Source organism: Somniosus microcephalus, chromosome 2 (genome assembly GCF_052327205.1).
Source record: "Somniosus microcephalus isolate GS21.2 chromosome 2, FLI_Smic_1.0, whole genome shotgun sequence".
NCBI lineage: Eukaryota > Metazoa > Chordata > Chondrichthyes > Squaliformes > Somniosidae > Somniosus > Somniosus microcephalus.
The window spans coordinates 44291514-44310468 of record NC_140988.1 but is presented as its reverse complement, the minus strand read 5'-3'; the positions used below and the strand labels follow the sequence as shown (position 1 = coordinate 44310468).

Genomic DNA, 18955 nt, shown 5'->3' with positions numbered 1-18955 from the left:
TGCTCACAGCACACATGCCCACCCAGCTTTGTGTCGTCTGCAAACTTGGAGATATTACATGTAGCTCCCTCGTCTAGATCATTTATATATATATATATATATTGTGAATAGCTGGGGTCCTAGCACCGATCCCTGCGGTACCTCACTAGTCACTGCCTGCCACTCGGAAAAAGACCCGTTTATTCCAACTCTTTGCTTCCTGTCTGCCAACCAGTTCTCTATCCAAGACAGTACCTTACCCCCAATCCCATGTGCTTTAACTTTGCATGCTATTCTCTTATGCGGGACCTTATTGAAAGCCTTCTGAAAGGCCAAATACACCACATCCACTGGTTCTCCCTTATCTATTCTACCAGTTACATCCTCAAAAAGTTCCAGTAGATTAGTAGAGCATTATTTACCTTTTGTAAATCCATGTTGACTTTGTCTGATCCTGTCACTGTTTTCCAAGTGCTCTGCTATTACATCTTTTATAATGGACTCTAGCATTTTCCCCACTACCATTTTCTCTCTACCACCCTTTTTAAATAGTGGGGTTACATTAGCTATCCTCCAATCCATGGGAACTGTGCCAGAGTCTCTAGAATTTTGGAAGATGACCAACAATGCATCTACTATTTCTAGGGCTACTTCCTTAAGTACCCTAGGATGTAGATTATCAGGCCCTGGGGATTTATCGGCCTTCAATCACATCAATTTCCCTAACACCATTTCCCTACAAATACTGATTTCATTCAATTCCTCCCTCTCATTAGACCCTATGGGGGAGAACTTTGGTATCGCCCCGACTGGGGCGTAAGTATTGGCTGGGCGTGAAATTTTGCGCCTGGCGCAAATTATCACCACCTACTGCTAAATTGGCCTCCTTCGCCCCAGGAGGTGCTTGGAGCGCTAAAACAGGCGCTGCACGACTGTCTTATGGCGCTAAGCCAGAGGAGCGAGGCGCTACCTCCGAGGGCGGGTGTAGCGCAGGTGCGGCCAGTTAGCGATTGCACACAGACATGCTGGCGCCGGTCAGCTCTTAAAGGGGAGGGTCGACCTTGAATTGCAGCCACACCCTGCGCATCGGAGCCCTGAATCTCGGCCTATACAGACCTGTTGCCACATACTTAAACCAAGGACCATGGAGAGGGCCAGGGAGCGAGCGCAGCGGTTCAGCGAGGGGGCCTTGGAGGCTCTGGTTGGCGCGGTGGAATGCAGGCGATCTCTCCTGTACCCGGACAGTGGCATGAGGCTGCTGCCCAGCGACTATCGAAAAGCTTGGAGGGAAGTGGCTCACAGAGTGACCTCCAGCAGCATGGTGCCTAGGACCCCTGCAATGCAGGAAGAAGTTCAACGACCTCACTCGGGTCGTCAGGGCGAGTGCCCTTTTCAGAATCCTCTGCATACCCGCATGTCGACCTCACTTTATGGCCAAAGGGTCCTGAAAGCCCCAATGCCCAGCCCTCATCCAACACCTATGGCCCTTTCAGGAAACTCACACGCACATTCAGCACTTTGCACACTGTAAGGGCTATTCGACCATGGTAGGCAGTGCAGCCAAGATCAGGGCTTCACACTATAAGGGCTATTCGACCATGGGAGGCAGTGCAGCCAAGATCAGGGCTTCACACTGTAAGGGCTATTCGACCATGGGAGGCATTGCAGCCAAGATCAGGGCTGCACACTGTACTCAGAGCCGTCCTTTCTCTTGCAACGCAAGCTGGCGCATAATAGGAGGCAGCAGCAACGGACCGGGTGAGGCCGGCCTCACCTTCAAGCCCTGACCGATCTGGAGCAGCGAGTCCAATGGATTATGGCAGGCCGGATGATTGGCCCCGTCGCCACTGGAGATGTCGACCCCGTTATGGACAGCAATGGTAAGGTCATCACCTTTTTGACCTCTCTCCTTCCACTTGTTCCTCACACCAGCATCCTTTGCCACTTTCGAGCCAAATCAGTACATTGCTGCACTCATGCCTCCCTTGCTGCCACCCTCTCCTCATGTTAAAGCCACTCTTGTACCTCCCTGCTTTCAGATGCTGATTCACCAGGTGAGGAGGCGGGCCCTCAAGCTGGCACTGTGAGTGATTCTGAAGGCGACGACGAGGAGGAAGCCGGACCATCAGTGCCACCCTCAGCCGAGGCAGCCCATGGCCATAATGGGGACACGTCTTCCCTGGAGGGGAGCAGGGGGGAATGGTCTGAGGAGGGTGAAGCTCTGGGGCCCAGCGGGCTGCAGCAACGCGAGGGAGCTAGGGAAGCTCGGCGGCGAATCTCCGGAGGGAGAGTCTGGCCTCGAGTCCTGCTACAATGAGCGCAGAAGAGGTGCGGCTCCTCACTGAAATGAGCGCCCAGGCAGAGCACAGGCACACTGAGCTCATGGCTGCAGTGGCAAGGATGCCAGATTCCATTGAGTCACTGGCAAGGAGTGTCCAGGACTTCGGCGCAGCACAGGCAAGGAGTGTCCAGGACTTCGGCGCAGCACAGGCAAGGATTGTCCAGGACGTCAGCGCAGTACAGGCAAGGATTGTCCAGGACGTCGGCGCAGCACAGGCGGCTGCCACGCAATTGCTAAGTGCTGCAATGCAGTCAGTGGCTGGTCTCATGCAGACGCAGATTGAAGCCACACGAGCACTGACTGCTGCCACCCTCGCTGGATCGGGCAGGATTCCCCGGGGCCCTCACCGCGCCACAGCAGGCCAGCAATCTGTGCTTCAGCAGATTGCTCCGCATGCTGCAGTGCTGCCCCGTGGGAGGGCCAGTGTGTCGGTCGAACAGGGAGTTGCTGTCCTCTCTCAAGATGACAGCATTCCTGCTGCCAGTACTGTCACTTCTCCACTGCAGCTGCCACCACCTGTAGGACAGACTGCTGCCACCCATGCAGAGTTGGAGCAGTCAGCAGCCGGGCCCTCCAGGCCCAGAGCTGGTCCAGGCCGTTCCTCAAGGGCATCTGCAGTCTCAGTTTCTGACACTCAGCAGCCTTGCTGCAGCCACTGGGGTCCCATTACGGAGGAGCTGCAGGGTGGAAAGGGGCCAATCTCACAAGCGAAGCAGATCACCCTCAAAGGGCAAAAAGTAGGAGGTGTAGCAAAATGTTGTTAATTGTTTTATTTAAGGCCGAGGATCATGGTCATATTTTTGTTACTGTTTTGGTCATTGTCTCCAGGTTGTGAGAGCCAGTTATGTGACTGACTGTTTTTTTGGGGGTTTCTTTCTATTACTTCATCATGCGGGAAGGGTACACAGTTTGTTAAATAAAGAAGTGCCTTTATTCAGAATGTGCATGTTTGCTCTTTGAACTAATTGTTGCCTTGACCGGCTTAGGGGTTACGGGACGGTTCCATTCAGGGTCTTTGAATGGCAGAAGCCATTCCCTCAGAGGGGGCCTAGAAACGACTTGCTATAAGCCGCTGACAGATGACCCTTGCACTTTGTGCCTCCCTCCCATCTTGGTGCTGCTGCTCCTCCTCCTCCTCCGCTGGTGCTCCAATGTCTGGTGGCATTGGCTGAGTCCTGAGGATTGCCAGGTTATGCAGCATGCAGCACACAACAACGAAGTGGGAGACTCGCTCAGGTGAGTACTGAAGGGCTCCTCCGGAATGGTCCAGACAGCGGAACCGTTGCTTGAGCACGCCGATTGTGTGCTCAACGATGTTCCTGGTAGCTTGACGGCTCTCATTGTATCGTTCTTCAGTAGGGGTGCTGGGCGAACGGAGCGGGGTCATCAGCCAGGTGCACAGAGGATAGCCCTTGTCCCCGAGAAGCCAGCCTCAAAAAGGTCTGACGCAGGATGAAGGCGTTGTGGCTGCTGCCTGGAAAGCGGGCATTGACCGCGAGTATCAGCTGTCTGTGGTCACAGACCAACTGGACGTTCAACGAATGGAACCCCTTTCGGTTGCGGAAATCCTCGGCATTCTCTTGGGGCACCCGCAAAGCCACATGCGTGCAGTCAATGGTGCCCTGCACCATGGGGAAGCCCGCTATTCTTGCAAAGCCCATTGCGCGTTCTTGCTGCTTGTCCGGGGTCATGGGGAAGGAGATGTACTGTCGTCTCCTTTTTAAAGAGGGCATTCGTGACTTGACGGATGCAGCAATGCACCACGAACTGGGAGATAGTGGCAATGTCCCCAGTAGCGGATTGAAAGGAGCCGGTGGCATAAAAGTTGAGAGCCACTGTTACCTTCACTGCCACCGACAGAGACGTCCTGCTCCTCAGTTGAGGCTGCAGATCTGGCTGAAGCAGGTGGCAGAGCTCAGTGACCACCTCCTTGCTGAATCGCAGCCTCCAAAAACACTGCTCCTCAGACATATTGATGTATGAGAACTGTTGGCGGAAAACCCTGGGAGCGTAAGGTCTCGTGTGCCGACGCCTGTTGGCCCTCCTCCGTCTGGCCATGATTGCCACTCTCTCTCTGTGTCTCTGTGCCCTCTCAATGTAATGGAGAAGCACGACGTTCCCATCCATTGCAGCCCCCATAGTGTGTGGCCACTCAAAATTATGCCGGTGAAAAAGCAAAGCAACTACAAAGTTCTGGTCAGAAGCCAAAAGTACCTCAGCGAGCGCTGACTCAATGCAGAAATCTCTCTCCCTTTGTCTCTCTGCAAATCTCTCTCTCTCTCTCAGAAGGAGTGGTCCAAAAATGGCTACCACAAAGAAGCCAGGAAGAGCCCCCTTTAAATAGCGCCCCCACAGCGACTGGGAACCGTTCCAGTCAACCTGTCATTGGGAGCGACAGGCGGAAAGGAGGGGGACGCCACTGAATTTCCAGTCCGGGACGCCCCAAGGGCGTTGCACTCTGAAATGATGTCAGGATCTGCGTGCGCAGCTGAGCGGGTGTTGCGGTTTAGCGCCGCCACTAAATGTCCGCTCAATTTCGCGAGAGGCGCAGGTATCGCCGCGCCCAGGCGCTAGCTGGTTCACGCCCCACTTATCGCCCTCTTAAGGCGCTAACGGGTGGCGCAACCAACTGAATTTCTCCCCCTATGTTCCCCGACATCTCTGGGAGGTTATTTGTGTCCTCCTTTGTGAAGACAGAACCAAAGTATGTATTTAATTGGTCTGCCATTTCTTTGTTCCCGATTATAAATTCCCTTCACCATTTTGCATGTTCCATGACATAGTATTCAACAGGATGTAAAAGAAATTGAGGCCTGTTAACTATGTTGTACAAGCCCATTTAATAAAGACAGGATTTGTTTGTTACTTGTGGGGTTTTTTTGGTTCAAAGTCTAAAATCTTTATTTGCTGAACTTCATCAACACAGTTTGCCTTTAAATACATGTAGATGCATGGCTGGATAATAATTAACAAAGCTTTCAGGTTTTTTTGACAATCTGAACTTTGAGTGACAAACAATGGGGGAAGATTTTCTCTGTCCACTAGGTGCAGAGCTGCATCGTAAACAAGTCCTTTATGAACACATTTATGATTTCACTACATTCAACACACAGGAAATCTTTCCACACTGAGCTGATTTTTTAGCTCTCAGATAAGGTGGCCTGCAGGCTCCTCCCTCCCCTCCCACACTCTAATTCTACTTGGAAACTCTACCTTTTTACAAAAATACATCTGTTCCTTGCTTTCAAAAGCACAACCAACTGTATATGCATGTGATGACAGTTGATGGAAGTCTGTTGTTTATAAAAGTAGGTTATAGATACAAACGGTGCACAGTGGCGATAAATGGATTATCACCATTCCTGGTATCCATTTTGAGGTTCACTGTTACTTCTCTCAACTCCTTAAAGGGGCTGTTGTGTCTCCTTGTGTTCTTATACTATAAATAATACAGACACTTTTAGCTCATTTTAGTTACTGCTTTTACTTTGGCTGTATTCTTGCTTTGTTTCTCTGCTGCCGCATGGTGCGGAGTGATACAAGATGTCTGACGCTGCACTGTGCACTGCCCGTGCACAGTGTGCCACATAGTAATATAACTACACCATGCCAAAGTAGTTCCATACCAAAGTAGTTCCATTTAACGATGTGATACTATAACAATGTAACAGGGGCATCATCACTTTGGGGAGTTTTCCAAACAGGCTCAGTTACTCAGAAGTCAGGGATAGCGTATTAAAAATAATTCAGCTAATTCACCATTTTGACGATTGTGCCACATTACACATTCTATCTGCTGCTGCACAAGTTATCATAATGTATGTTTTATTCAAAAAAGCTTTGTTTTTATATTTTTTAATGTAATGTTTTAATTAAAACGGAGTAAAATGAAAACTAGCAGATGTAACTGGTATTATGATAACATCATTGTGTCACCAATCAAATTAGGTGTTTACAAACATTCTCTTCCAGCCAGAAGAGACATTGAAGGGGTCCTCCCTTAATTGGTCATTCGGCTCATTGCTGTTTGTAGGACCTGACTGTGTGCAAAATGGCTGCTTTATTTGTCTGTATAACAATAGTGACTTTACTTCAAAGTGATTCATTGTATGTGAAATGTTTTGAGACATAATGGGCCGTATTTTGCGCACCCTACAAGGTGTGTACGCACCTGTAGGGGCCGCACAAGTTCTGGGTTTAGGCATGCGAAGCGTATGTGCTTAAACCCGGCACTTGCAATCTGTCAAGGGTGGAGAGTTGCGCTATTTTCCCAACTTCTGCCCGTTGAATGCCTGTGAAATTCTTATGCCTGGTAAAAGCAGGCATAAGGCTTGCTTTTAACAGCATAAGAGTTTTAAAAAATGGAAAAATAAAATTTTATCACTCATTTATACATGAAAAACCCTGTCCAATAAGGTAAGTTTATTTTTAGCCCCGTTAAAACATATAGGGGGAGAAATTGGGTGAGTAGCGCCACTTGTTAGCGCCTAAAGAGGCAGGCAGTGGCTGTAGCGCCACTGGCTGCGCCTCCCGCGATATTGAGTTGGGGCGATAATGGTGGCATTAGCCTTTTGTGCTGCGCCGCCACCGATGACGTCATCGGTGTGTGCAGCACCCCATTCGCACCCCGTTCGCGATATTTGGTAGCGAACGCCGCAGTTGCGCCGTTCGCTACCCGCGCCCGGTTCACGGGGCCTTGCTGTGCCGGCAGCGGCGCAAGTTAAGGTGGAGGTGCGGGGTGGCCGCCTTTTTCGGTGGCCGCCTGCCAGCACCTCCGTCCCCGGCCTCCTAACCCCCCCCCCACCCCCCCGCGGCATTGCCGGCTGTTTCCCGAGAGCCCGGCACTTCTCCTTGGTGCCGGGCTTGTTTGCCGGCACTCGCGAGCGGGGATCGCACTGTTGCAGGCACCTCCCCCTTAACAGTGGGAGGAAGGCCTGCAGTACCGCAGCGTGCCGTGCCGCAGCGTGTGGCGCTGCGGCACGTTGCGCTGCAATATTCAGTTTCAGCGCCCTAAGAGGGACACGGAGCGCCTCGAGCCTCGCCCCGTGTCCCTCGAGGGGCAATGAAACTGAATATCTGACGACCGCTGAAGCCTCAAACGCTGCGCTAAATCCTGCGCTCAGGCGACTTTTGTGCCACTTTGGCGCCCCAACCCAATTTCTAGGCCATAATTTTTTTTAATGAAATTAATTTTAAAAATGTAATTAAAAAAAAATTTCATGTGTTGGTGTATTTTTTTAAGTGATCCCCATTCATACTTATGGGGATTCCGTACATACGGAACTCTCATAAGTATGAATGGGGATTCCCTTCTTTTATTGGTTGGGCCGGCCCACGTGATCCCAGGAGCGCTTGCGAAGTGCATGCATCCCTGGGATACGCGGACCCGGAGAGGCCCAGGATCGCGAGCCGCCATGTTTCTCGGGCCACCAGGTACAATCGTAGATTTTTTGCTGGTCGGAGGCGTCCGCGTGCGGGAAGCCCCCGATCGCAAATTCTGGGCCATGTATTTTTTTAATTACATTTTTGTTTAAAATATTTAATTAAATGGCATTTTAATTCATTTTAAATATGTAATTAAAAAAAAAAAATTCATGTGTTCGTGTATTTTTTCAATGATCCCCATTCATACTTATGGGAGTTCCGTACATACGAATGGTCCCCTGAAGTGTTTGTGATGACATATTCTGTGCTGTAAGCATTTCTCAACAACTTTACCAATAACAGAAAAAATGTCTTCCATGTGATGCACTTTTTTTCAAACCTCCTAATGTGAACTTTACTTGATTGTCATGATTTTTGTCTCTGTCCCAATTTGAAGCTTTCCAACAGTGTGGGTGATAATTTGAAATGGAGCAATTGATATCTGGAAGGTTACATTGTGAAGTGAAACTATTCAGTTGTTTTGAAGAAACTGCAGTTTTTAGTTTTCCAGGAGTGTACTTTACTACTTTCTCAACATCCACAGATATATACAGGGAATCTTGCGATAAGATGCCAGATGAAGTCAAACATAATATTTACTTATAACGCTTGCAATGTTTGTCTTTTTTTCTCCACGCTTCTCTAAGTAGAGTTCATATGTTGAACAATTTCTGTACACATTTAAACCTGGTACTCAATTATCACAGAATCACAGAAACCCCACAGTGCAGATAGAGGCCATTTCGGCCCATCGAGCCTGCACCGACACATATCCCACCCTATCCCTGTAACCCCACCTATTTAATCCCCCTAACACTAAGGGTCAATTTATCATAGCCAATCAACCTAACCCGCACATCTTTGGACTGTGGGAGGAAACCGGAGCACCCGGAGAAAACCCACGCAAACACAGGGAGAATGTGCAAACTCCACACAGACAGTTGCCCGAGGCCGGATTCGAACCCGGGTCTCTGGCGCTGTGAGGCAACAGTGCTAACCACTATGCCACCGAATTATCTAATGCAATTGTTGTTCCATCATCCCACTTCCTGCTGTCAATGTCTTGTTCGTTTATGTGCAGATGTCTTATCTAGGTTGACCATCTGTCCAGTTTTGAACCAGTCTGGTTTCTCAGTTTTTTTTTAAATTCATTCACAGGATGTGGGCGTCGCTGGCAAGGCCAGTATTTATTGCCCATCCCTAATTGCCCTTGAGCAGGTGGTGGTGAGCCGCCTTCTTGAACCGCTGCAGTCCGTGTGGTGAAAGTACTCCCACAGTGCTCTTGGGGAGGGAGTTCCAGGATTTTGACCCAGTGACGATGAAGGAATGGCGATATATTTCCAAATCAGGGTGGTGTCTGATTTGATGGGGAACTTGCAGGTGGTGGTGTTCCCATGTGCCTTCTGCCCTTGTCCTTCTAGGTGGAAGAGGTTCCGGGTTTGGGAGGTGCTGTCGGAGAAGCCTTGGTGAGTTGCTGCAGTGCATCTTGCAGATGGTACACACTGCAGCCACGGTGGAGGGAGTGAATGTTTAAGGTGGTGGATGGGGTGCCAATCAAGCGGGCTGCTTTGTCCTGGATGGTGTCGAGCTTCTTGAGTGTTGTTGGAGCTGCACTCATCCAGGCAAGTGGAGATTATTCCATCACACTCCTGACTTGTGCCTTGTAGATGGTGGAAAGGTTTTGGGAAGTTGGGAGATGAGTCACTAACCACAGCCTCTGACCTGCTCTTGTAGCCAAAGTATTTATGTGGTTGGTCCAGTTATGTTTTTGGTCAATGGTGACACCCAGGATAGTAATGGTGGGGGATTTGACTATGAAGGGGCGGTGAATAGACTTTCTCTTGTTAGAGATGGTCATTACCTGGCACTTGTATAGCGCGAATGTCACTTGCCACTTACCAGTCCTGAATGTTGTCCAGGTCTTGCTACATGCGGGCACAGACTGCTTCATTATCTGAGGAATTGCGAGTGGAACTGAACACTGCAATCATCAGTGAACATCCCCCCCTTCTGACCCTATGATGGAGGGAAGGTCATTGATGATGCAACTGAAGATAGTTGGTCCTAGGACACTGCCCTGAGGAACTCCTGCAGTGAAGTCCCGGGGCTATGATTGGCCTCCAACAACCACAACCATCTTCCTTTGTGCTAGATATGACGCTAGCCAGTGGAGAATTTTCCCCCTGATTCCCATTGACTTCAATTTTACTAGGGCTCCTTGATGCCACACTTGGTCAAATGCTGCCTTGATGTCAAGGGCAGTCACTCTCACCTCATCTCTTGAATTCAGCTATTTTGTCCATATTTAGACCAAGGGTGTAATGAGGTCTGGGGCCGAGTGGTCCTGGCAAAATTCAAACTGAGCATCTGTGAACAGGTTATTGGTGAATATGTGCCGCTTGATAGCACTGTCGCCGCGACACCTTCGATTAACTTTGTTGATGATTGAGAGTAGAATGATGGGGCGGTAATTGGCTGGGTTGGATTTGACCTGTTTTTTGTGGACAGGACATACCTGGGCAATTTTCCACATTGTCAGATAGATGCCAGTGTTGTAGCTGTACTGGAACAGTTTGACTGGATGCGCGGCTAGTTCTGAAGCATAAGTCTTCAGCACTATAGCTGGGATGTTTTCGGGGCCCATAGCCTTTGCTGTATCCAGTGTGTCAGCCATTTCTTAGTGTGATGTGGAGTGAATTGAATTGGCTGAAGACTGGCTTCTGTGATGGTGGGGACCTATGGAGGAGGCCAAGACAGATCATCCACTCGGCACTTCTGGCTGAAGATGGCTGCAAACGCTTCAGCCTTGTCTTTTGCACTCACGTGCTGGGCTCCACCATCATTGAGGATGGGGATATTCATGGAGCCTCCTCCTCCCGTTAATTGTTTAATGGGCCACCACCATTCACGACTGGATGTGGCAGGACTGCAGAGCTTTCATCTGATCCATTGGTTGTGGAATCGCTGAGCTCTGTCTATAGCATGCTCCTTCCGCTGTTTAGCATGCATGTAGTCCTGTGTTGTAGCTTCACCAGGTTGGCACCTCATTTTTAGGTACGCCTGGTGCTGCTCCTGGCATGCTCTTCTACACTCCTTATTGAACCAGGATTGGTTCCCTGGCTTGATGGTAATGGTAGAGTGAGGGATATGCCGGGCCATGAGGTTACAGATTGTGGTGGAATACAGTTCTGCTGTTGCTGATGGCCTACAGTGCCTCATGGATGCCCAGTTTGAGCTTCTAGACCTGTTCTGAATCTATCCCATTTAGCACAGTGGTAGTGCCACACAACACAATGGAGGATGTCCTCAGTGTGAAGACAGGACTTCATCTCCACAAGGACCGTGCGGTAGTCCTACCAATACTTTCATGGACAGATGCATTTGTGACAGGTGGATTGGTGAGGACAAGGCCAAGTAGTTTTTTTTGTCATGTTGGTTCTCTCACCACCTACCGCAGGCCTAGTCTGGCAGTTATGTCTTTCAGGACTCAGCCAGCTCGGCCAGTAATGGTGCTGGACATTGAAGCCAGCCACCAAAGGTACATCCTGTGCCCTTGCTACCCTCACTGCTTCAAGTGGTGTTCAACGTGGAGGAGTACTGATACATCAGCTGAGGGAGGATGGTAGCTGGTAATGAGCAGGGGGTTTCCTTGCCCATGTTTGACCTGATGCCATGAGACTTCATGGGGTCCTGAGTCAATGTTGAGGACTCCCAGGGCCACTACCTCCTCACTGTATACCAATGTCGCTGCCCTGTCCTTTTGAGGAATGAAAACTGGAGAGTAAAAGCCTGGTTTTCCATTACTGCATTTAAAATAAAAACCTGTGCACATGCATGATTTGGCTGTTTTGTGCAGGCCCGAATGGACCCATTTTGCACTTGTGTACAGCCTTTTTAAAAAAAAATGCTCCGCCGTTGTCGAAGGGAGACATTCAAGCACTGGAGGCAGTGCAGATAAGAGATAAAATACTGATCTTTAGTGTCAAAGGTCTGAGTTATGAAGAAAGACTGGAGGAACTTTGGTTTTTCAGTCTGGAAAGGAAGTGTCTGAGAGACGAGTTATACAAGACAGTTAAGGGAATGGAAACGGTAAATATTATTTAAATTTAAATTGAGTAGAACAAGGGAATACAAATTCAAACTAGTAAGAGCTAAATTTAGGACTGATATTGGTAAATTCTGCTTCACACAGAGCGTGATCAATGTATGCAATAAACTTCCAGGTAGAAACAGTTAGATGCTGAAATGGGGGGACTTTTGGGTCTTTCTGGATGAATAAATTAAGATGAACTGAATGGCCTTCCTCATCTGTAATGATCTTGAAAATGTATTTTTAAAATCACTGACTCCCCAGCTACTCAGGGTGGGCCTTCTAGCCTGGTCAGCCGACTGTCCCGCTTTCCTATATATTTATATATATATATATATATATATATAATATATATATAGAAATACAACAAAAAATATTGCAATTTTAGTTCTGGAATGGTAAAACCAGAGGCTTTCTCTACAAAGGAGTTTGTAATATTCAAAGTTTACTCTTTACATAAAATGCTTGCCACACATCCAATACACAAAAATCATAGCAAAATACAATCATAAAAAAGAGGTGTGACTCTTTTCTGCCTAAATTTCAAAAAATCAGGTTTGCCAAACACCTTTTTATAAAGGCCTTAACACAAAGAGTACTTGGTGCAGAGAATCTTTCATCCAAAAGAAATAGCCAAAGAAATTAGAGATCAAGCAGGATACTTCCAGTTGTTGTGACTCTCAACTAGAACTCGAAAATATCCTTCCTTCTGTGAGTCAGTAATGAAGAATTACATGCAAACTGGAAAACTATTGAAAGTAATGAAGATTAGAGCTGTGGGCACAGTGAGGAATTCTGAGCACCGCTGCATAATTGGAGATTCTCAGAGTTTGATCTGCTTGAGAATGTACAAAACGAGGGCTTGCACTCTGCATATCCGATATCCGAGAAGTAAAGTACTTGTTGGCCTATTTATGATGATCTGTGTGTATTTTGCATTATGTGTAATAAACCTCTGTGATATCATTACGTGAACACGTAAATGCCATAACTTGGATGAGCTGCACAAGTCTCTTGTACCAGTTACTGACAGACCACATGCTACACTGGGCCAAAAATTTGGGTCGGGGGCTTCCCGCGGGTGCAAGCCCCCGATCTGCACTCACCCTGCGCGCTGACATCTGAAGCCCGGGCCTGCTTGCATTTCCTGTCACAGGCCCGGTTCAGATGTCAGCGCGCAGTGCTTACCTGATCCAGCGGCGTAGTTAGTGCAATGTGCCGGCTGGGATCAGGTGAGCACTGTACAACCAATCAGGGGAGGGGAAGGTTCATTCATGAGCTTGAGAGTAAGAACTGTCAAACTCATGAAAACTACGGGGGCCCAAAACACTATTTAAACTTTAAATAAAAATTTTAAAATCATTAAATTAAGTATAAATAAGTTTTTAAAAATTATTTAAACAATTTTTTTTTTTGAAAAAAATAAATTTTTAATAAAAAGGGTCTAAAACTAAACTTACCTTATTGTAGATTCTTTAAAATAGTAAACCTGTGGGGGGAAATTTTTTCTAAATTACACTAAAACACCACTTACCTGTAAAAATAAATACTTATGTGTGCTTTTTACAAGCGTAAAGACTGGAGGCCTTTACACATGCGCAAATCCCCCAAAACAGAGGAAATCCAAGACGCACGCGCTGCCCCCTACAGCGCACACGCTAGCCTCTTCAACTCTTGGGTTGGAGGAGAGGAAATGCCGGTTTTCAGCGCATGCGCTGTGCATGCTGAAAACCGGCATTTCCTCCGGCCAGACGCGTGAGTACCCCTTCCGTACTCACGCGTTTGGGGAGGAATTTCTGCCCCACTATGTTTAGTGGCAGCAGTCAGACAGACCTGTCCAGTCATTAAGCAACTTAGCTTTGTTAGAATATTTATGATTTCTGTAATTAGACATTTATCAGGTTTTGTTTTATTTCTGCTTATAATTACTTCATACTTTGCTGCAAATATTTATTAATCTCTGTTTTTCTTGCAGTGTTTAAAAATATCATATGGAAAGTCTACAGATTGCCCACAGCTAATGGGAAGTGGCTGTGCGTACGAGAACAGATGGCTGAAAGTACACTGTCCTTCCACATCCCCAAGCAAATGATAGCACTCTTCATCCAGGAAGATATGAGAAGGTACAATGCAACAGCCTGGCCAAGATTTTACTTGGTTTGCACTGGAGCAAACATGCACTTGCATCACAATTTGCAACGTAAATATATCTTACTGCAATGTAAAAGAATGGTTCTATCCTGTCCTCCCTCCCCAACCACCCTCCCCCCCACCATCCCATTTTCTGTGGTACATTAGTAATTTGACCCTAATAGTTATAGATTCATGCAGACCTGCTACTGATAGAGGGGCAACTTGATGAAAGTTGTATGTTAATTCAGAAGTTTCAATATCACTGGTCATTTGTAAAAACAACAATCCATGCTCCACTCCCACATCCAGCCCCAGGTTTTCCTAGTGCCTTTAAGTGTTATGCAGCAGTAATCAGTTTTGATTTCTTTCCCCGAGACCTATTCCAGTGACTAGTTAATGTAGCATTTTTATTTAATCAACACCATTTGACTTTTGAAAAAAATCAGATCTGCCTGTCGGGTAAATCACTAGTTTTTCAGATAAGGTTTTCAAAATACCGAGACCAGCTAAGGAAGCACGCTTGATGCTGGTGAGATGGTCAGCAGCATCGCCTCCCAAGCCCAACTAATGATAAGAACGCTCGTCTATATTATATATTTGAATAAATTTAATACACCTGCCAACTCCAGATGGTGTAATTATTTTTAGTGCACAGGCAGTGTGGTAAGTAGGATTGAAAATGTTAGCCTTTTTTTTGAGCAGGATTTTTGGGAATGTGACTCATGTAGTGGGGTCATAAATCACTATCACATTTCAGGATTTTTTTCACCAATTACCCCACAGAAAGGCTTTTGAAAAAAGAGTTTTAAGTGTTAGTTTTTAAAACAAAGTGTATTTCCACAGGTCTAAAAAGTAAGGCCATGGGCTGCAGGAATTTGGAGAAGTGTATTAAAGCCAGGCTTTGATGCTGTTGACATGGACACTTGGGAACAATGGTGGAGTGTTATCTTAACCCAGCTGCTCCCAACAAGTGTTCACAATGTAGAGGGATGGATTGTCCCTTCCTATTGAGCTTTGCATGAAATGGAAAGGACACAGTAGCATGTTTGATTACTCTTCTTCTTAGGCAGTCCCTCGGAACCGAGGATGACTTGTTTCCACATTAAAAATGAGTTCGCAGGCGACTGATGAGTCCAATGTGGGACCTACAGTCTCTGTCACAGGTGGGGCAGACGGTGGTTGAAGGGGCGGGTGGGTGGGATGCTTGGGTTGACGTGCGCTCCTTGCGTTGTCTGCGCTTGGCTTCCGCTTGCTCCCGGCGAAGAGACTCGAGGTGTTTGGCACCTTCCCGGATGCTTCTCCTCCACTTTGTGCGGTCTTGGGCCAGGGATTCCCAGGTGTTGGTGGGGATGTTACACTTTTTCAAGGAGGCTTTGAGGATGTCCTTGAAGCGTTTCCTCTGCCCACCTGGCTCTCTTGCCGTGTCGGAGTTCCGAGTAGAGCACTTGTTTTGGGAGTCTCGAATCGGGCATGCGGACAATGTGACCCGTCCATCGGAGCTGATTGAGCGTGGTCAAAGCTTCGATGCTGGGGATGTTGGCCTGAGCAAGAACACTGACGTTGGTGCACCTATCTTGCCAATGGATTTGCAGGATCTTGTGGAGGCAGTGTTGGTGGTACCTCTCCAGTGCTTTGAGGTGCCTGCTGTACATAGTCCATGTCTCTGAGGCATACAGCAGGGTGGGTATCACTGCTGCTCTGTAGACCATGAGCTTAGTGCCAGGTTTGAGGTCCTGGTCTTCAAACACACTCTTCCTCAGGCGACCGAAGGCTGCACTGGCACACTGAAGGTGGTGTTGGACCTCGTCGTCGACGTCTGCCCTTGTTGACAGTAGGCTCCCGAGGTATGGAAAGTGGTCCACGTTGTTCAAGTCCACGTTTGATTAGCAGCTGTTCTAGCCAACCACCAGACAAGAGGATGATTTGGGATCGAAGGCCCAACTTACAGTGGGGACAGGAAAGAGGACAACAAAGCCATATACGTTAGCAGGCAGACTTAGTTAAAGAGAAGCTTTGAGGGCCTTCGCTGAGATGAAGAGATTAAGAATGTTTGAGGATAGTTAGAAAGTATCTTGCGCAAGTTGAGTAAGATGATCCACTGATGTGGCGCGGCATGGCTTGTTCTTTATTTTGTGTCATTACACCAAGATAAGTTGTACTGATTGAACTAACTGAATCTAATCATAATAGTTGCGCTATATATTCACTCTGAAATAAAGCAGCTTAATGTTTCCTATCAAGCCTCGCTGCACCAAATATTTGGCCAGTTGGCCTTTGGAGAGTTTGAAGAAGTACACGCGTGAAAGACACAAGTATCTGATTCAGATCACGAGACATTCATAAATCTTTGACGGTGGTTGCAGACCATTTGGCTGTTTATGGTGATCTTATCTGTTGAAGACCATGGGAGGTTGCAGGGGTGCTTGAGTGGGCACATGGGTGCACGAACAACACTCTTTTTCCCTGGGAATGCCACATCTTTTGAGAAGATGTCTCAGCTTCTCTTCCTGATGCTGCATGCCGGCATTGGTTTTATTACTCGCCATAATAAAGGGCATTGGTGATCTGGGTAATGCAGCAGTTTCCTGCCATTGCTTGGAAGGGGTAAAAACATTGGGCCCTATTTTCCGATCGGATCTGGAAAAAATCTACACCCTTACCTGAGGGCTCCCGGGACGCGCACACTTCCGTGCCTGGGCGCCTCGAACTCCAAGTGTGCAGGGCCTACATATCCCAGAGGCGCAGGTGGTTCGCAAGCATCCCTGGGATCACGTGGGCCATGGGGAGCCAATCAAAGAAGGGAATCTCCCTTCATACACTTGACAGAGCTGTCAAATATAAGAATGGAGATCACCCCAAAAACATAGTGGCCCAGAAATTCAGGTTGGAGGCTTCCCGCAGGTGCAAGCCTCCGACCTGCACTTACCTTGCGCTCCGGCCGTTGAGCTGTGGGCCCCCGTGGAATTGCGATCCTGGGCCTCCTCCAACTGCCGGCGCGCAGTGCTTGCATATCCCAGGGGCGCAGTTAGTTCGATGCGTCCCCTGGGATCACATGGGCCATGGAGAGCCAATGGTAGCAGGGAATGCTTCATTCATAAGTTTGACAGGAAGATCTGTCAAAATACTATAAGCCCCAAAACATCACTAAAACCTCAAAAATAATTTTTTTTTTAAATCACATTTTTAAAATAAACTATAAATTACATGAAATAACTATTTTAAACAATAATTAAAATTTTTGAAAAAAATAATTACATTTTCTAACAGGGCTAAAAATAAACTTAACTTTCTTTAAAGTATTTAAAAATAATAAACCTGTGGAAAAAATGTTTTAATTTTAATTAATTCACCACTTACCTTGTTAAAAGCAGGCCTTGCGACTGCTTTTTACATGTCTAACTTCTGGAGACTTACCTTCCCGGAGAAACCTGGAAAAAAAACGTAAGTTCAATGCGCACGCGCTGCCTCTCCCGCGCACGTGTTCCACCACTGAACCCCTTCTTTCAGGGGAACGGAAGTGCCGGTTTCCTGCGCATGCGCAGTGCATGCACGAAACCGGCACTTTCGTTGGGCCTACGCGTGAGTACCCCAAGTGTTGGGACCCGAATTTCTGGGCTAGTAAAACTTTAAAAACTTTTTTTTAAATCACATTTTTTAAATGACTTGAAATTACAATAAATTAAATATTTTAAACAAAAATTTAAATTTTTTGAAAAAAATAATTTAAGATTTTTACAGGGCTAAAAATAAACTTATCTTTTTTTAAAGTATTTTTAAATGATAAATCAGTGAAAAAATGTTTTAAAACTTTTTTCAACTCTTATCCTGGTAAAAGCAGGCGTAAGAATTGTAAGGGTTTTCTGCGGGTGGAGGGTCTCCAAAAAGCGGAACTATCCGCCCGCAGAGGCCCTTCTCCAGGGCAGGCGGAGGATCTGTCAAGAGGATTCTTGACGGATAGGAAATGCCGGTTTTCAGCGCATGCGCTGTGCATGTCTGAAACCGGCGCGTACCCACCCGTAGGGATCGGAATATCTGGGCCATTGAGTACCATTGCCACTTTTACCGCCACTTCCAGTGTAGGGCTGATGTTGCTTCTTGGTAGAGATTTGGTTCAAGGAAATGGCAAAATTCATCCAAGGCCATTTTAGTGAGGCTTCACCTCCTCACATATTGCTCCTGATTGTGGTAAAGTTAGCTTTATCACCTGCCTGGGGTAGTAGTGGATCTTGTGGGTCCTCTTCCCCCTGCCTCAGATGTCCTTGCCCCAACTCTGCAGCTCATTCTCCTCCAACCTGTCCAGTAAAGTCAGACTTGCTGATGTCTTTACAATTTTAGTTGCTTTGCTCGGCTCTGTGCAGTAACTCTGTGAGTTCCCTCGTCTGCTTTAACAGTTCCTTATAGCAGTTGTTACTAATGCAATATGGGCTGGAAAGGACACATCAGCAAATTTGTACTTCTTCCTTTAATTTATGCTTAAAAAGCCTTTAATAAGCCAAAAAAGATTAACGTGGTCTCTATGCTTTAACGTGCATTAAACTGCTCCCAGGATGAATTTTAGAACCCCAGGAAATAATGTACTAATGCTCCATTAATGCTCGCACACCAAATTACTGCACATTAAGGCACACTTAAGTGTGTGCTAACTGTAATTTAGCGTAATTTCACCTTCTGGTAGCCAAACATCTGGGCACAATCATATTAAATAACAGCTTGATTCCTGCACAATCAAGCAAGTTTTTTTAAATGAAAATGTTTGTATTGTATTTCAGATTTATGCACTTATTATAAAACTGCTGTTCTTGGAAACATAATAAATGGAATAAGCAAGTACTAGTTGAGCAGGACGTCACCAACATCTTAGTTGATGAGATTTGGTTACAGAATACTTAACAGCTTTGATATGTGACGCCCAGGAGCAGTTCACTGGAAGCTTGTGTAATTGAAGGAACGCCATTAGCAAGTTAACAACCCATGTATTCTTGTCAATC

The 18955-nt window shown here is 46.9% G+C and overlaps 1 protein-coding gene across 10 annotated transcripts in view; it reads left to right on the top strand.

Annotated features, from left to right (window-relative positions):
• The window catches only part of inpp4b (inositol polyphosphate-4-phosphatase type II B), a 1159724-nt gene that overhangs the window by 901460 nt on the left and 239309 nt on the right, over positions 1 to 18955 (top strand). For all 10 annotated transcript variants that reach the window (XM_086009058.1, XM_086009093.1, XM_086009068.1 and 7 more), the window contains one exon: positions 13810 to 13957. In XM_086009058.1, coding sequence (XP_085865184.1) covers positions 13810 to 13957 — 148 coding nt within the window. The remainder of the gene's footprint in view (positions 1 to 13809; positions 13958 to 18955) is intronic.